The sequence below is a fragment of the Chiloscyllium plagiosum genome, unplaced genomic scaffold, assembly GCF_037043375.1.
Source record: "Chiloscyllium plagiosum isolate Xiang-an unplaced genomic scaffold, Cpla_swu_hap1 HiC_scaffold_11, whole genome shotgun sequence".
NCBI classification, from domain to species: domain Eukaryota; kingdom Metazoa; phylum Chordata; class Chondrichthyes; order Orectolobiformes; family Hemiscylliidae; genus Chiloscyllium; species Chiloscyllium plagiosum.
The window spans coordinates 86,791,284-86,809,663 of NW_028270149.1; the positions used below are offsets into that span (position 1 = coordinate 86,791,284).

Sequence of the window (18,380 nt, forward strand, 5' to 3'; positions counted from 1 at the left end):
CCTCTGTAAGCTTAAGGTAAGCAAAATTCTGCTGCCTGTGTCTTAACTGACACCAGATCCCACCCTCCGATCACCCTCTGTGTTCTCTGAACTGCAATGATCTGATGCTAAACTTCTCCTCATCCTCGTTTACAAATCCCTCCATAGACTCCCTCCCCCACTCCGAGATGCTGGAATGTCTTTCAGCCCAACAAGCCTCTCAGCGGTTATCCAATCCGAGTCTCTCTAGCTTCTCTGAAGTTAATACTTTCACCATTTAGGACAAAGATGAAAAGGCATTCCTTCTCTCAGAGGGATGTTGTGTTTGGAATTCCTTTCTCTAGAAGACATCATCAAAGCCAAGTTAGAGAGATTTTTGATTGAGAAGGGCTTAGGCAGGTACGTGGAGTTAAGATCACAATCAGATCGAACATGATTGTAATTTTTAAAAGTTAATTTGTTCATGGGATGTGGATGCCCAGAGAACAATTGAGAGTTAACTACATTGCTGTGGATCTGCATTCACATGTAATCCAGCCCAGGTAAAGATGGCAGTTTCTTTCCCTAAAGGGATTAGTATAACAGTTGGGTTTTTCCCTCGACAATCGGCATTGACGGTCATCATCAAACTGTTAATTCCAAATTTTTGTTGAACCCAAATTCTATCATCTGGCGTGGCAGGATTTGAACCTGGAATGTTATCTGTGTTTGTGGATTGTCAGTCCAGTGACAGTACCACTTAGACCATCACCTGCCCTGTATGATGGATCTGGCTTGATGGGCTGAGTAGGCTATTCCTGCTCCAATTATTTAGTCTTTGATGAGAGAAACCATGCCAGTGTTTCGAGCTTGAAATATTAACTCTATTTCTGTCCCCACAGATTCTCTCGGCCTGTTGAATGTTTCCAGCAGTTTCTGTTATCATTTCTAATATCTCTGTCATATTTTATTTCATAATGGGAATCTTAGTGGCCCACAAATCAGTAAAGACCTTCCACCAGCTCCTCACAAAGGTTAAAGACCCGACACCCACTTCCAACAGGACGAACGTTATCGACAAGACACCCTGCAAAGACTGAGAAAAACATTACAAAGGACAAACAGGAAGAAAACTGACCATACAAGTGCACAAAGATCAGGTTACCACTGCCAGACATGACCTGCACTCTCTCATTTCCAACCACACTGACAATGAAGGACACAAATTCAACTGAGACAATGTAACCATCCAAGTATAGGCAAAACAGAGACATGCCAGAGAAATCCTTGAAACTTGGCTCTCCAACCAGAACTTTGGGGGTGGCACAGTGGCTCAGTGTTAGCACTGCTGACTCACAGCGCCAGGGACCCGGGTTTGATCCCAGCCTCAGTTTGCAGATTCTCCCCACATCTGCGTGGGTTTCCTCCGGGTGCTCCAGTTTCCTCCCACAATCCAAAGATGTTCAGGTCAGGTGAATTGGCCATGCTAAATTGCCCACAGTGACAGTTGCATTAGTAGGGGAATGGGTCTGGGTGGGTTACTCTTCAGAGGGTTGGTGAGAACCAAAGGGTCTCTTTCCGCACTGTAGGGAATCTAATCTAATCTAATCAATCAATAGACTGGACCCCATATACAAACTACACAGATACAGAACTGGAAGTACCAACAAACAGCAACATATAAATACCAGACAGGACAGACTACCAACACCTTAACAAAGACACACTGATGATGTCATCTAGCGAGGTGATGGGACGTTTGCACAAAACAGCAGCTCAACAAACAAATCCATGACTTCATTGTATCAATATATAATATATATAGGAAACCCAGTTCGAAATAGAAGTGTTAGGCTGGGCAAGGCCAGGATAGGAATGTAGCCTTTGTAAAGCTAGGCCTGGTGATAGATTGTCACAATAGATGGTAAGGGGAGTGATTGGTAAGTGCGGACATCACTGAGTTGGCTGTCATATCTCGGAACAAGGCTGTGGCACTTTATAAGAACATTTTCCGTTGGGTGAATCTAGCAGAGGCAGCTAAAAAGTGGAGAATGCTGTGGCGAGATTATGAACATGGTGCCCTGAGGGAAGAAACAGTACCACACACAGAAAATACAGGAGAAACTCAGCAGGTCTGTCAGCAGGCATGGAGAGAGAAAAACAATGAATGTTTTGGGTTCAGTATGATTCGTCTTCAGAACTGTCGATGGACCAGCAAATCTCGTGAATGAGACAGGTCTTATGCCCTTCATTTCCAAGTGTTTCTCTTTTTTTTCCTGTTTCTTCTTCTTGGCACGTATCTTTCAGCCAGATTTGAAGGGCTTGCGGATCCTCACAGATCAAAGGAAAAAGCAATTTCTGAAGTCTGGTCATAGCTCCTTGAAATTCAGGCACAAAGTCCAGACACTCTTCAAGTTGAAGGAGGCTGAAGGGCTTTTCTGTGTGAGCTGAGCAAGCAAGCTTTGGGGAAGACCACAGGCCTGTGAGACTGGGCGCTGTAGCACAAGGGGGACAAGGGGTGGGGATGGTGAAATCAGATATGTTATATATACATGTATACTTGTATATATGTATGTATGTGTATAGATCTTCAGGAGTGGCTGTGGTCTGATACCTTCTTTGGTTATCAGGAACCAATTTCTCAAAAGAGTGTTCAGTTCCTCAATGACACGAGCAAGGGGCCAAATACTCATCTGAAGCAGTTGCCTACCCAAGTAAATTAATCAGAGATCTACGATATCTAGCATACTGATAAAGGTCTGAGGAATGCCACTTTAATGATATCATATGGAGCTGTGAGCAAACAGGTTAGGATTTCAAATGACCCAGCATCTGGTCCTCTGGATTAAAGTCTATCATCTCAATGTAACTTGTAACTAGTTGCGAACATACAACAAAATAAAGCTTGTTCAATACAAGAGATTCTTACAGTTCACCAGGAAGTGATTTTCCTCTCCCACATTAGACAAAGCAATGTATTACGAAGGGGTGCAGCATAGAATGATTTGGATCTTGGTTATTTGCATGTGTTGGGTGGATATACTGATTAAGAGAGAATGTATCCATGATATTACTCCTAATTCAACAGATTCCTGCTCGGTTCACTGCAGGAGAATGTCACGGACCTGAGGTAACATCAATTCTCCAAGCCGAGGGAAAACCTGAAGCAATCTGAAGTTTCAGGGAAGGGGAGAGAGTCATCGTATTCAGGTTAAAGAGAGAGAGAGTGACACAGCATCTTCAGGGGAGAGAGAGTGAGCGAATCAGCTCCTTCGGCAGAGTGAGAGAGAGAGAGAGAGAGAGAGAGTCAGCAACTTCAGGAGAGAGAGAGAGTCAGCACCGTTGAGGGAAGAAGGTTAAGAGCTCATATGGTTAAGCATATATTTGAATTTAATTGACTCTATTTTCTCTCCAGAAACGAGGGAACAAGAAAGGGTCAATCGAGATGGAAAAAGTCAAGTGTGTGGAAAGAGTAACTGCTGAGGAAAATTGTCCCCTGGACAGGCAGTATCCATTCCAGGTGAGTGCTAGACTGGTCACACTCTGACTGGGGAGAAATAGAGCAGAGGAACTGTGGGACATGAAAATACCATTCAATCCTCAAACCAGCAGGAAGATCAGGGTCAGAGGGCAGACTGTCAGTATTGTACAGACATGACACAAATGAAAAGAGGGAATGTCCAAAATGGGGCAAATAGTGCATTAACTACAAGTAGCTGCATCTCTTAACACACGAATACTTAGCAGGAAAGAAGCAAAGCCCGGCTTTAAAGATGGTGCTGAGGGATGCAGGAGGATGATTCTGATTAATTAGAGTCATAGAGTCATAGAGATGTACAGCGTGGAGACAGACCCTTCGGTCCAACCTGTCTATGCCGACCAGATATCCCAACCCAATCTAGTCCCACCTGCCAGCACCCGGCCCATATCCCTCCAAACCCTTCCTATTCATGTACGCATCCAAATGCCTCTTAACTGTGGTAATTGTACCAGCCTCCACCACATCCTCTAGCAGCTCATTCCATACACGTACCACCCTCTGCATGAAAATGTTGCCCCTTAGGTCTCTTTTTTATGTCTTTCCCCTCTGACCCTAAACCTATGCCCTCTAGTTCTGGCCTCCCCAACCCCAGGGAAAAGACTTTGCCTATTTATCCTATCCATGCCCCTCATAATTTTGTAAACCTCTATAAGGTCACCCCTCAACCTCTGGCGCTCCAGGGAAAACATCCCCAGCCTGTTCAGCCTCTCCCTGTAGCTCAGATCCTCCAACCCTGGCAACATCCTTGTAAATCCTTTCTGAACCCATTCAAGTTTCGCAACATCTTTTCGATAGGAAGGAGACCAGAATTGCACGCAATATTCCAATAGTGGCCTAACCAATGTCCTGTACAGCTGCAACATGACCTCCCAACTCCTGTACTCAATAAAAGAAAGTATGCCAAATGCTGCCTTCACTATCAAATCTACTTGCGGCTCCACTTTGAAGGAGCTATGAACCTGCACTCCAAGGTCTCTTTGTTCAGCAACACTCCCTAGGACCTTACCATTAAGTGTATAAGTCCTGCTAAGATTTGCTTTCCCAAAATGCAGCACCTCGCATTTATCTGAATTAAACTCCATCTGCCACTTTTCAGCCCATTGGCCCATCTGGTCCAGATCCTGTTGTAATCTGAGGTAACCCTCTTCGCTGTCCACTACACCTCCAATTTTGGTGTCATCTGCAAACTTATTAACTGTACCTCTTATGCTCGCATCCAAATCATTTACGTAAATGACAAAAAGTAGAGGGCCCAGCACCGATCCTTGTGGCACTCCACTGGTCACAGGCCTCCAGTCTGAAAAACAACCCTCCACCACCACCCTCTGTCTTCTACCTTTGAGCCAGCTCTGTATCCAAATGGCTAGTTCTCCCTGTATTTCATGAGATCTAACCTTGCTAATCAGTCTCCCATGGGGAACCTTGTCGAATGCCTTACTGAAGTCCATATAGCTCACATCTACTGCTCTGCCCTCATCAATCTTCTTCCACATCGTTCAATAATTAGGTCTCAAGGTGATCAATGGAATGTGACTGTCCAAGTGATAATTGCAGAAGGAGAACACCAAGTGAGTGTAAAGTGTCAGATAGACACTGGCGCTTTGTGGAACACCCTGAGCTTCGGCAACTTGTGCAGTGGCTCAAGAGGGAGATCTGAAGATGAAGCCCCCTTTGTGAGATTGATTGATTGATTTGATTTATTGTCATGTGTACCTTAGCACAGTGAAAAGCTTTGTTTGCAAGCAATACAGGCAGATCATAAAAAGTAAGGATGTACAGATCTTAGGGTGCTTGGACAGATTGAGGCCTACAGGGTTACACTACACAGGAGGTGGACAAAGTGAGATCAACATTAACAAGATTGAAGATATGCTGGAGCAATTCTCATTCACAGAGTGGAAGTGAAACTGACAGCTCCAGATATTAAGCAAAATCCACTCACCCCAGTTGAAGCAATCTAAAGCTTGCATTAATAAGCCGGCATGGCTTTTGTGGTGCTGTGGTAGTGTCACTATCTTAGAGTCAGGAGGCCTGGATATAAGTCCCACCTGCTCCAGGTGTAAGCAATAACATCGCTAAACAAATTGATTTTTTTCGAAAATAAGACACGACTTGTGTCAGAAGCGACAGCATTTCACAGATCACTAAGCCATTGGTTGCTGAACAGATCCTTGAAGATTACCAAAATGTTTTTACAGATTTTGATTATCTTCCTGGCGAATATCATCTGAAAGGAAATGAACATGTGAAACCAATTCAGAATCTGTCAAAGAGATCCAGCTACCCTGATGTCCAACCTGAAAGACACGACAGAGTAAATGGTAGCTCCACTGACCGAGGAGGTACTAAAAAATGGGAAGAAAGGAAAGAAGACCAAGAAATTATTTCTTAAAGAGCCAGCAGCTGATGATAAGCAACTGAAAGCAGAAGAAGGAGTCAATACAGAACTGCAGAGAACAAACTGAGATCAGAAAAAGAATGAAACAAGAAGAAAAAAGTGTAGTTGAAGATGCCTCAAGTTCAGAACATAGTTTCAGCATTGATTCCTATTTGCCTTCGAGAAGGTGCTAGGAAACTGCCTTCTTGAACTGCCGCAGTCCACCTTCTGTTAGGGAGGGAGTTTCAGGATTTTGTCCCAGAGATAGTAGAGGAACAGTGATATGTTTCCAAGTCAAGATGGTGAATGGCTTGGTAGGGAACTTGCAGGTTGTGGTGTTCCCATATATCTGCTGCCCTTATCTTTCTGGATGGTAGAGGTGTTGGTTTATGGTATTGTCTAAGGACTCTTGGTAAATTTCAGCAGTGCATCTTATAGATAGTACACACTGCTGCTACTGAGTGTTGGTGGTGGAGGGAGTCGATGTTTGTGGATGCAGTGCCAATCAAGTGGGCTACTTTGTCCTGGACAATGTCAAGCTTCTTGAATATTGTTAGAGCCACACTTATCTACGTAAATGGAGAGTATTCCATCACACTCCTGACTTGTGCCCTGTAGATGGTAGTCATACTATGGGGAGTCAGGAATTGAGTTCTTGCATAGCCTCTGACCTTGTTTTATAGCCACTGCATTTGTATAACAGTCCAGGTCAGTTTATGGTCAATGGTAACTTCAGCACTCTCAATACTGGGGAATTCTGTGGTGGAAATGCCACTGAATGTTCAGCATTGTTGGTTCGATTATTCCTTATTAGAGATGCTCATTGCCTGGCTATTTTGTGGTATGAATGTTACTTGCCACTGGTCAGCATAAGCCTGAATCCTGTCCAGGTTGTATTGTATTTAACATGGACTGCTTCAGTATCTGAGGAGTTGTGAATGGTGCTGAACACTGTGCAATCATCGGCCAATATTCCTACTTCTGACCTTATGATGGAGGGAAGGTCATTGATGAAACAGCCGAAGATGTTTGGGCCTAGGACTCTCCCCTGAGGATCTCTTGTAGAGATATCCTGGAGCTGAGATGATTGACCTCCAACAACCACAACCAACTCCTTATGAACCAGCTATAACTAATTAGTGGAGAGATTTTCTGCTGAATTCCATTGACTTTTGCCTAGGGTGGCTTGATGCCACGCTCAGTTGAATTTGGTCATGAGGTCAATGGCTGCCTCTTTGACCTCACCTCTGGAATTTAGGTCTTTTGTCCATGTCTTAACCAAGGCTGTAATGAGGTCAGGAACTGAGTGGCACTGGCTGAACCCATATTGAGCATCACTGAAAAGATTATTGCTGAGCAGGGTTGTGACCCCTTCCATCACTTTATTAATGATCAAGCATTGACTGATGTGGTGTTAATTGGCTATGTTGGATTTGTCCTGCTTTTGTGTGCAAGACATACCTGGACAATTTTTCACATTGTCCGTGGATGTCATTGGTGTCACTGTACTGGAAGAGCTTGGTTAGTGTTGTAGTAATTTGTGTCTTCAGCCATTTCCTGGTATAGCATTGAGCGAATTCAATTCCACTGAAAGCAAAAATGTTTTGCCTGGATTGTGGTAAGGTGAGAGTTGGAGTAAAGATGTAGTGACCAGCATGTGTAAAAACCGCGCAACCATTTGTTGGATTCGTCAGTGATTTAGGAACGTTATTTCCTATTTTTTTTTTCTCCGAATGTGATCTTCTGTGAATAAAATGGTAGCAACAATGGAGTGCTACAAAGTCAATGGTGAAATTACCTTGCAGTGTGATGCCAGCAAAACAGGACTTGAAGCAATCTGTATGCAGCAAGGACAACCGCTTGCATTTCCATCCATGGCATTTAATGCAAACTGAACAGAACTATGCTCAGATCGAGAAAGCGCGCTTGGCTATTCTCTCACTTGTCAGCATTTTAAATGATACCTGTTTGGGAGAGACAAAGTGACAGTGGAGTCTGACCACAAGCCACTTCAAAGCATATGCCACAAACCATTTTAACTGCATGAAAGAGTTTCAAAGGAAGTTACTTTACTATGAGCTATCATATAGACGTGATATACAAGAAAGAGAAAGAGATGTACATTGTGAACCCACTGTCAAAATCAACACTGCCTATGAAGAAAGTTGAGGTTGCTCTGACAGAATGTAAAATCATTTGATTGAACAGGAAGTACCAGTTTGCCATGCTCAGTTAAAGACATTGAAAGGCAACATCTTGATCAAATAAAATGGCTTATACACCTCTCCCAGTGCTGCAGAAAGTTATGACAAAAGGATTGGGTACACATGTTGTTATAAGAGAATGTTGGACAAACAGCGGTAAAGAGGTTGCTCAAGATGGAATCTTGTACAAAGAAACTAGATCATTACCACTAAAGACCTGATAAAGAGATGCTGAAGTGTATCTGTGCAAAATGATCAATGCATGGAGTATAGGAGTTGGGAGGTCATGTTGCAACTGTACAGGACATTGGTCAAGCCACTTTTGGAATACTGCGTTCAGTTCTGGTCGCCCTGATTTATAAAAGATGCTGTTAAACTTTAAAGAGTTCAGAAAAGATTTACAAGGATGTTGCCAAGGTTGGAGGGTTTGAGTTATAGGGAGAGGCTGAATAGGCTGGGGCTGTTTTCCCTGGACCATCAGAGGCTGAGGGGTGATCTTATAAAACTATGTAAAATCACGAGGGGCATGGATAGGGTGAATAGTTGAGGTCTTTTTCCAGGGTAGGGGAATCTAGAACTAGAGGGTGTAGATTTAAGGTGAGAGGGGAAAGATTTAAAGACCTAAGGAGCAATTTTTTTCACACAGAGGGTGGTGCATGTATGGAATGAACTGCCAAAGGAAGTGGTGGGAGCTGGTACAATTCCAACATTTAAAAGGCATTTGGGTGGGAATATGAATATGAAGGGTTTAGAAGGATATGGGCCAAATGCAGACAAATGGGACTAGATTAATTTAGGATATCTGGTCATCATGGACAAATTGGATCAAAGGGTCTGTTTTCGTGCTGTACATCTCTATGACTCTCTGACTCTAAGTGATCAAGGAACTGGATCAAGCTGGGGAAGAGAAGAGACTTGCTCTACTGGTGAAACATGGCAATAAAATTTCCACCATTGCTACACTAGTGATGCGTTCTAAGTTCAGCAAGATCAAGAGCCACAGAAAACACATGACAACATGGCAGATCATTCATGAAGCTGACAGTCTACTGCTTCATTCTCACAGGAACTGATTATCGTGTCACAGTAGCTTTCGCCTTTGATTAATCGGAGCTGGACGGTAATAATTATCACTTCAGTTGTCACAAAAAATACACTTCAGCCACTTCAGAATTCCCCACATTATGCTGAGTGACAGTGGTGCTCAGTTCATGAGTGAAGAATTCAGATGCTTCATGTAAGATGGAGAAATTCAGCATTATACATCATCCCCACACAACCCCCAGTCAAATGGAGAGGCTGAGAGGGCAGTGAAAATCGCTGTAGAAACCATGAAGAAATGACACAAATTCTGTAAAGAGTTGGACAAGACATCATTCTGTGAAAAACGACATCTTGCCAAGACATGCCCAGTCCAAAGACTAATGTCACACTGCATCCAAGCTATTCTTGTAAAGGTGAAATACTGGAGGAGCTGGAAGCAGTAGTAGGTGTGTTTGATGACTTAAAGTGAAATGACAGCAAGCTAAATTTCACTGACAGAACTGTTTAGTCATTGCCAGAGCTGAGCATCAGTGAGCCAGTCACACTGTAAACTCTCAATGAGAGTCAGGCCAGGTGATAACTTGGGACCTGTACGCAGCAGTTATTATCTTGATCGTACATAGTGAACGTGAACAACCACGTGTATTTGTTGAGGTCATATACAATGAGAGAAGCTTTTCTTATATGGCTTCCTTGTAATTTTGACTTGAGAACTGTCTGCACTTTTGTGGAAAAACTAAAGGAAAGGTTGTCAGCATGGATAACGACAGGTTCAAAGGTGAAGTAAATTGGAAAACATTTCTTGGGTGGAACCAAGCCTGGCTAAGTCCATGCTTGGTTTGAACACTTCAAGTGTGGCAGGAAAAAGAGACTGAGAGAGCTGGAGGTCCACAACAAGCAGACTCTGGAACAGAGGGAGTTCGGGAATCGGAGAAGCTGCGATGAGTTTGAAATTCAACTTAATGAACAGGTGAAGAGTAGGAAGAGTGAATAGGAGAGGAGAAATTGAAGGAAGACAAAAGAGCGAGGTTGAGAGGAGCAATGAGTAAAACAGAGAAGAAAGTAAACAGACAGACTGGAGGTGACAAGTGATGGAAGGATTGACAATGCTATGTGTAAAATCAATCATATTGACCAAACATGGCTTAGTTATTTAGGTAATCAAGCTAGAGTCTGCTCTCTGTTTGGTTTTGGGCTTTGAAGATAACCAACATGCTCAATGGTAAACAAAAGGGGAAATGAAACCCCCTGTTGTTATTTTGATTGTCTCTGATTTCAAATCAGCCACTGAATCATGGAAAGATTCATTCTTGCAGTGAGTATGCACCTTAGACTGAGACTGCAAAATGAGTCTTCTCAGTGAGAAATGATTTAAAAGCATTTTTTTCACTGGTTTTCAACCCAGCACTGAAATCCCTCAAAAGGTGAATTCTCACCCCGACACTCAAACATAGTGCACCTTTAACCAACTACTGCCTGCCTGAAGAGGACACCAGTATTGACTCCTGACAGAGGGGCAACCCCCTTTAAACATTGATTCAGTGAAAAGTAGACTTACAACATTCCAACTTCAAGAGCTGACACCATTCAGAATAACTCAATTTTGAGTTATGATATAGAGGAGCTGGTGTTGGACTGGGGAGGGTAAAGTTAAAAATTACACAACACCAGGTAATAGTCCAACAGGTTTATTTGGAAGCATTAGCTTTCAGGGCACTGTTCCTTCATCAGTGGGTTGTGGAGCATAAGGTCTGAGTCCATGAAAAGTTCAGCCATAATTTTATTGAATGATGGATCAGGCTCAAAGGGTCAGACGGCCTACTCCTGCTCCTAGTCCTTATGAAGGACCAGCGCTCTGAAAGCTAGTACTTCCAAATAAACCTATTGGACTATAGCCTGGCATTGTGTGGTTTTTTTAAAATTTTGAATTAATTTATTGACACCAAACTGATGGTGAAGTGACATAGGTTCAGCCAGAGGACAACAGGACACATGTCAAAGAAGATTGGTTCAGTTGATTGCTCAGACTGAGGAAAACAGGCAGTCTGTTTCTTGTGCCTTTGGCTTCAGTAAGTGGTAATCCTGGTTACAAGGGCCAAACTGTGCAGGAACACAGGACCACAACAAGGCTGGGTTATGTTGTCGTGCAGTGATTCTGAGGGCGCAGCTACAGTGCGCTGGCATGGAACAGAAGGTCAGATTAAGCTATAGTTCCCTCACACTGCTATTTTACTCATTGAATCAAGGGAAGATACTTCAAGATTCATCTGGAATGGCACAGCAAAGGCCTTTCAACTCACCAAGGCCATGTGTCTCTGTGTGTAGTAACTCAGCATGTCTCACATCCCCAATCCACACCTCGCCCCCTTCCAGTTTGAAGGGTCCACAGAATATCCTTTTGAAATCATGTACAGGCTCAAATCATGTTTTTTCAAAGGATTGTATTTTAGTTATCTATTTTGAAAAAGTTCTTCAAATGTTTCCCAATGTTTTATTTATCTTCATGCTTTTCAATGGTAAATCCCCGACCATCTGTAATTTCCCCATTGAGTCACTCATTATCTGACGTAGAACATAGAACATAGAAAGTGGAAGAGTACAGCACAATACAGGCCCTTCAGCCCACGATGTTGTGCTGAGCATTTATCTTAATCTAAGATCAACCTAACCTACTCGATCCCCCTGTTAATGAAAGCCAAAACATCATACACTTTCTTAACAACCATATCAACTTGGATGGCAACTTTGAGGGAACTATGTATGTGGACCCCAAGATCCCGCTGTTCCTCCACACTGCCAAGAATCCTGCCTTTAACCCTGTATTCAGCATTCAAATTTGACCTTCCAAAATGAATCACTTTGCAGTTATCCGGGTTGAACTCCATCTGCCACTTCTCAGCCCAGCTCTGCATCCTTTCAATGTCTTGTTGTAGCCTGTAACAGCCCTCCACACTATCCACAACACCATGACCTTTGTGTCATATTTTGCGATTTCTGCAGTGTCATTGGGTCAAAAGTCTGGAATTCCTTCCCTAACAGCATTGTGGGTCTACCTATAGCACAAGAATTGCAGCATTTTAAGAAGGCAGCTCACCACTCCCTTCTCCAGTACAATGAGGAATGGGCAATAAATGATGACAGGTGCCCACAACCTGTGAAAGAATAAAAACAAAATACCTAATCAAATTTTTCCAGCTCTCCCCTTGTACCTAGTACAACTGGATTTGTTTACAATTAAGATTGCTTTGTATTTGAGCCTGTTACTTTCAAACCCGTCATGAAGTTTAATCATACAGTATTATGACTGCATTTTGTCTGAGAGGAGTCACTGTGAGATTACTAATTAAGCCTGCATTATTGCACAACATTAGCTCTGAAATAGACAAACCAGGAGACTGGAAGAACATAGCAAGCCAGTCAGCATCAGGAGGTGGAGAAGTCAATGTTTCAGATATTACCCTTCTTCAGGAGTCGATGTGGAGGTAGGGGGATCTACAGATAATAAGAGAGAGGAGTGGGTGGAATGGGGAGAGTAACAGAATGATGAGGCGATGATAGGTGAATACTGGTAGTGGGTATGACATGATTGGTCGATGGGAGGGATAAATCCAATTGGTAGCTGGAAAGTATGGTTGGTAGGAGAAATGGAACGAGGATGCAGGACTAGCTCTGAAATGGCTTTCTCTAAGTTGGTTCCACAAATTTCAGGAAGCAAAAACATTCTCCAATCTTATCTTTCAGTTGCCTTTACCAATTTTATTGGTCCAGGCTATATCAAAATGAAAGTCCTTCACATTTATTGCAGTGCCTTACAAGTTCCAGTTACTTGCTTAAAAATGTGTTGCTGGAAAAGTGCAGCAGGTCAGGCAGCATCAAAGGAGAAGGAGAATCGACGTTTCGGGCATAAGCCCTTCTCTTACCCTCAAAAACTTCCAGAAAATTCCAGTTACTCCTTGCTTAATTTTCTCTGCAATAGTACAGAATAGTATCGTATAGTAAATTATTGTCACGTGTATTTAAAAAAAAACACAGTGAAAAGTGTATAAGTTCCTGTACTTTGATACCTATATTAATAACAGATACCATATTTAAAAAAAAACTATTGGTGATAGATTTATAAATTGCAACAACTTCTCACTTCTGAAATCCATGCAGGTTTCTTTTTATCAATGCTATAACTTCACTGGGAACATAATGCATGTATATTTCCCATTACATAATTGCCCCCTTACTCTATGACCATCTTTACTCTTCACTTCCTTGTTTTGAAATTGTGGGTGTGGGGTTTCCTTCAATATTGCAAATAATTTGCCTTGATCTTTTGAATCGGTGTAGATCATGTCAGATAGGCAAATTTATACTTACATTGCAACTTTCATAACCTCAGTCCGGACATTAATAAGTACATTTGCAATCAATCGGATATTTTTAAAAGTGTTTTGCAGTTGCAAAGTGGAAAACATGACTGCCAAGGGTCCAGATTAACTCATCACCCAATGCTTGGCATCTTAAACAGTGCCACATTCTCTTAGAATGTTCTTGAGTTTCTGGATTGAATTCGCAACATTCTGCCACGGAAATGAGTGCCACAACAAAACAAAGGGTACCATGTTTGCAAATTTTATCAAAATGGGAGGTTCCTAGGGATGGTTAATCCCACATTTAAAGATAGCTTTCAAACCAATCTTTACTTCCTGCTTGATGGAGGCTAGGGGATTTAAAATGGGGAACCAGGAAATGGAAAGAGTTGAATAAATACTTTGCATCATTATTCATCGTTGAGGATACTAATACTGTTCCAAAAGTACTAAATCACCAAGAGGATAAACAATATGGGTGATAATAACTAACACTAGAGATAAAGTACAAAGGAAACCTATATAAATTCAATAAGTCCCTTGGACCTGATAGGATACACCATAGGATATCAAAAGAAGTAGCTACAAAGATAGTGGATCACTGGTAGTAATTGTCTAGAAATCCGTAGATTCTGGAAAGTCCCAGAGGATTCAAAAAGAGAGGGAGATAAAATAAAACAAGTAACTACAGACCAGTTAGTGTAACACTGTTATTGAGAAAATGTTAGGTTTTAGTATAAAGGATTTAATAACACAGCATTTAAAAACACATAATATAATTGAACAGTGTCATAATGGCTTCATGAAGGGAAATCTGTCTGACAAATCTATTAGAGTTCTATGATGAGATAACAAGCAGGATAGATAAAAGGGAGCCTACAGATGTGATATATTTGGATTTTTAAAAAGAATTTAATAAGGTATCACACATTAATGCTATTTGATAGGAGGTAATACATTTATGTGGATAGTGGATTGACTAACTAATACAGGCTCAGATAGATAGGTTGGGTGTGATGTGGACAAGTTCAAAGTTCATAGGGTTGAGTCAAAGGCTACGAAGAAGAGAATGTTTCCATTTGGAATTCACCAATAATAAGAGGATGAGCCATTGGAAGGGGGAAGGGGGCAGGAATGGAGTCTATGACATGTCAGGGCTTTTATAAAAGCCAATAAAAGCCTTTGTATCCAAGTACACCTCATCTACCAGTTCCCCTGTATTCACCATTGATGTTACTGTGTAAATCTATTAGATTTTTTGTCCCCTTTCATAGAATCATGATTCTACCTGATCAAGTTATACTTTTCTAAGTACAGTATCCTGTGATCACCTCCTTTGTGTTGGATTCCAACATCTGCCCGATGGAAAATGTTAAGCTAATTGGTATATAGTTTGCTGCTCTCTGCCTCCCTCTTTCCTTGAATAAATGTGTGACATTTGCTATTTTCTAACCTGCTCGAACCCTTCCAGAATCTAAGGAATTTTGGAAGATTCTAATCAATGCATTTATTGTCTATACCACGATTTATTTTAAGACCCCAGGATGTAGGCTATCCAGTCCTCACCAAGACCAAACCACTTCCCCAATCAGTCCCTTGTATCAATACCAAGTGAATCTCCATCCCCATTCTTTCCCCAGAACTCACTTTATCCCAATGTTCCATTTGTTCTCCAAAGCTCTGTATCAATCCCAAATTACTCCCCATTCTCTTCCTGTTTTTTACCCATGTGGAGGATCTGTAGATCAAAAGAGCCACATTTATTGATTAACATCCAAAATGAGAAACAACCAACAGAAACAGAAACAATGCAAATTAAACCTGAATTAATAGGTTTATGGTGGGTACATGTTATCAATGATACGTGGGAAATAGGTTAAAAAAAAGGGCTCCCAGCTCAAATATGGCACCACCTCATCTCACTTTTTCCAACTCTGTCTTTATCATTTAAAAGGAAATCATTAGGCCTGCATTTATTGTCCATTCCTTAATCCCCAGAAGCCATATTGCTGTGGACCTGAGTCACATGCAAGCTAGACCAGGTGAAGGATGGCAATTTCCTTCCCTAAAGGGCATTAAAGGGTTTTAATGGATTCACGGTTATCGTTTTCCTCTTACTTCCAGATCTAACAAAAAACTGAATTCAATTTCCACCATAATAGGATCCAAACCCAGGTCACCAGAACATTACCTGGGTCTCTGGATTAATAGCACAGTGATAATGCCACAAGGCTATCGCAGAGAGATGCAGAATCTCTCATTTTTCCCACTCATTTGCTTTTGTCCTTGAAGCAATATAGCTCCACTCCGTCCATGTTTTCCCAGAGACAATCATCCCTAGACAGCACACTCCTTTACTAAAACTTGTTAAGAAATCTAGTCGGATCGAGCAAAGCCAATGCATAATTGTATCTGTGACCAATCTACCTTCTCAGTTCCAACCTTGTCTGTAGTTTTCTGTTTCTTTTCAACTGTATTATGCACACAGTTCCTGGTAAATGTGCCTGTCCATTCTCATCCTGCTAAAACTCTTTTTTTTCTCTTCCCACGCAGCTTCTGTACCCTAAATTCCTTCCAAAATGTACTGTTTTCAAGGCAAGAGTCTCAGGTCACTTAGTATAAAGGTCCTTTTCGAACACACTTAGAAAAAGTTACAAACTCTAAAGACATCTTAAAGAAATTATAACTTTTCCTTATTATCTTCCTTTCAGTAAAATAGTCATTACATGTAGATCTGTAGAAATTTCAAACTAATCTTATTGTTCCATTGTATCTCCATAGACGATGATCAATCTCAGACTAATCACACTGCACCATCATTTAACTGATGTTTTGTATGAATCTAAAATTAGTTTCAATTACCTAGTCCTCTTCTTTCATATTTCTAACTAGCTTTGTAACCTCAGCAAATTTGGATGTATTACTCTCAGTCTCTTTTCCAAAGTCATTGACATAAATTGTAAATTATTGCGGCCAGGCACTGGTTCTTGTGGCACTTGACTGGTTCATGAATACCAAATTGAAGATGTAGTGTTTATCCCTAGTCTCTGCTTGTTGATCATAAATCAATCCAGTATCCATGCTGATACATTATCTCCACTTCCATGAATCTTATCTTGTGTCTTAGCTTTTTCTGTGGCAACATAATGAATGTCTTTCGGAATCCAATACATTATATATAATGGTGTCTTTTATCTAACTTATGAGTTGAATCCTCAAAAAGACAGTAATAAATTTTCCAAACACAATAGTTCTTTTGTAAAAACCATGATGCTTCGATCTCTTCACACCATACTTTTCCAAGACCATTTGATAATAGGTTCCAGTGATTTTTCAGTGACTGATGTCAGGCTAATTGTTCTGTAACCCTGTTTTCTCCTCTATCCTTTTCTGAATACGAATGTAACATTTGCTATAGATGTGAGGTGAGTCTGTCTGCCATTGACATCAAGTCTACATTTGATCAAGTATGGCATTGAGAAGCCCGAGCAAAATTGGATTAAATGGGAATCGGGGAAAATCTCTCCAGTGTTTGGAATCATACTGAACAAGTAGGAGGATGTTCATGGTTGTTGGAGGTCAATCATCACAGCTCCACGACATCTCTGCAAGAATTCCTTAGGTTCCTAGGTCCAACCATCTTCAACTGCTTCGTCAATGATCTTTCTTCCATCATAAGGTTAGAAGTGGGGATGTTCAATAATAATTGCAAATGTTCAGTACCATTTGAGACTCCTCAGATACTGAAGCAATCCAAGTCCAAAAGTAGAAAAACCTGGGCAATATTCAGTTTTGGGCTGACAACTGGAAACTAACATTCACACAAATGCTGGGCAATGGCGTTCTCCGTTAAGAGACAATCTAACTGTTGTTCCTTGACATTCAATGGTGTTACCATCACTGAATGTCTCATTGTCAACATCCTGGGCTTACCATTGACCAGGAACCAAACTGGACTGGTATATAAATACTGTGGCTACAAGACCAAGTCAGAAACTAGGGGAATTGCAGTGAATAACTCATCCCTGACTCCCAAAGCCTGTCCACCACCTGCAAGTCTCAAGTCAGGAGTGTGATGGAATAATCCTCACTTTCCTGGTATAGTGCGATGCCAGCAAGAGTCTTGAACCATCCAGAAGAAAGCATCCCACTTGATTGGCAGCAAATCCACAAACATTCACTCCCTTCACCACTTGTGCTCAATAGTGCAACATGCACCATCTACAAGATGCAGTGCAGAAATTTACTAAAGATCCTTAGATAGCACCTTCCAAATCCATGGCCAGTTCCATCTAGAAGGACAAGGGCAGATTTTATCATCCATTTGCTGAATCAGTTTCTCCCACATAGTTGTAATATTGACTTTGCTCAGGTTTAAAATTCGTGTTTTGGATTCAAGTACACAGGTAGCCCCAGCAATCCGAAACTACAGCATTCCCAGGAAACCTTTTGTAAGCCCAAAATGGCATAAAGCGAAGGTGCATTTTTAAGTGGGGAAAAAGTATCGCCGTTTTCATAAAAGCAAAAATCCTGTTTGGATTCGCGAAAACAGGTAGTCATATAGGTCTTACATAAAAGTGAATTTGCATAAAACGAATGTTCGAAAAATGGGGGATACCTGTATCCTTCTGAAGCTTAACATGGAATTACTTTGTAATATGATCGCTTTTTCTGCAGAGTTTACCATGAGTTGCTGCCTACCTGCTTCTAGACCAAAAATAACTTAATTTTCAGTTAAGTCCTGAACATATTGTTGTAGGGAACTTTTCAGAAAGCATTCTACAAAACCAGCCTTTTTATGCAGAGAAAGTTTTTTATTAACCCATTTGTCCTGAGATATTTTGCTTAGGCTTGTAGATTTTTATACCCCCAATATCAGAGTTAGCATGACCTTAGAG

General features: G+C 41.4%; 1 protein-coding gene across 2 annotated transcripts in view; it reads left to right on the plus strand.

Moving 5' to 3' along the window:
• The window catches only part of btk (Bruton tyrosine kinase), a 133,102-nt gene that overhangs the window by 43,864 nt on the left and 70,858 nt on the right, over window positions 1–18,380 (plus strand). For both annotated transcript variants that reach the window (XM_043704297.2, XM_087992289.1), the window contains exon 3: window positions 3,374–3,478. In XM_043704297.2, the coding sequence (XP_043560232.2) occupies window positions 3,374–3,478 (105 nt within the window). The remainder of the gene's footprint in view (window positions 1–3,373; window positions 3,479–18,380) is intronic.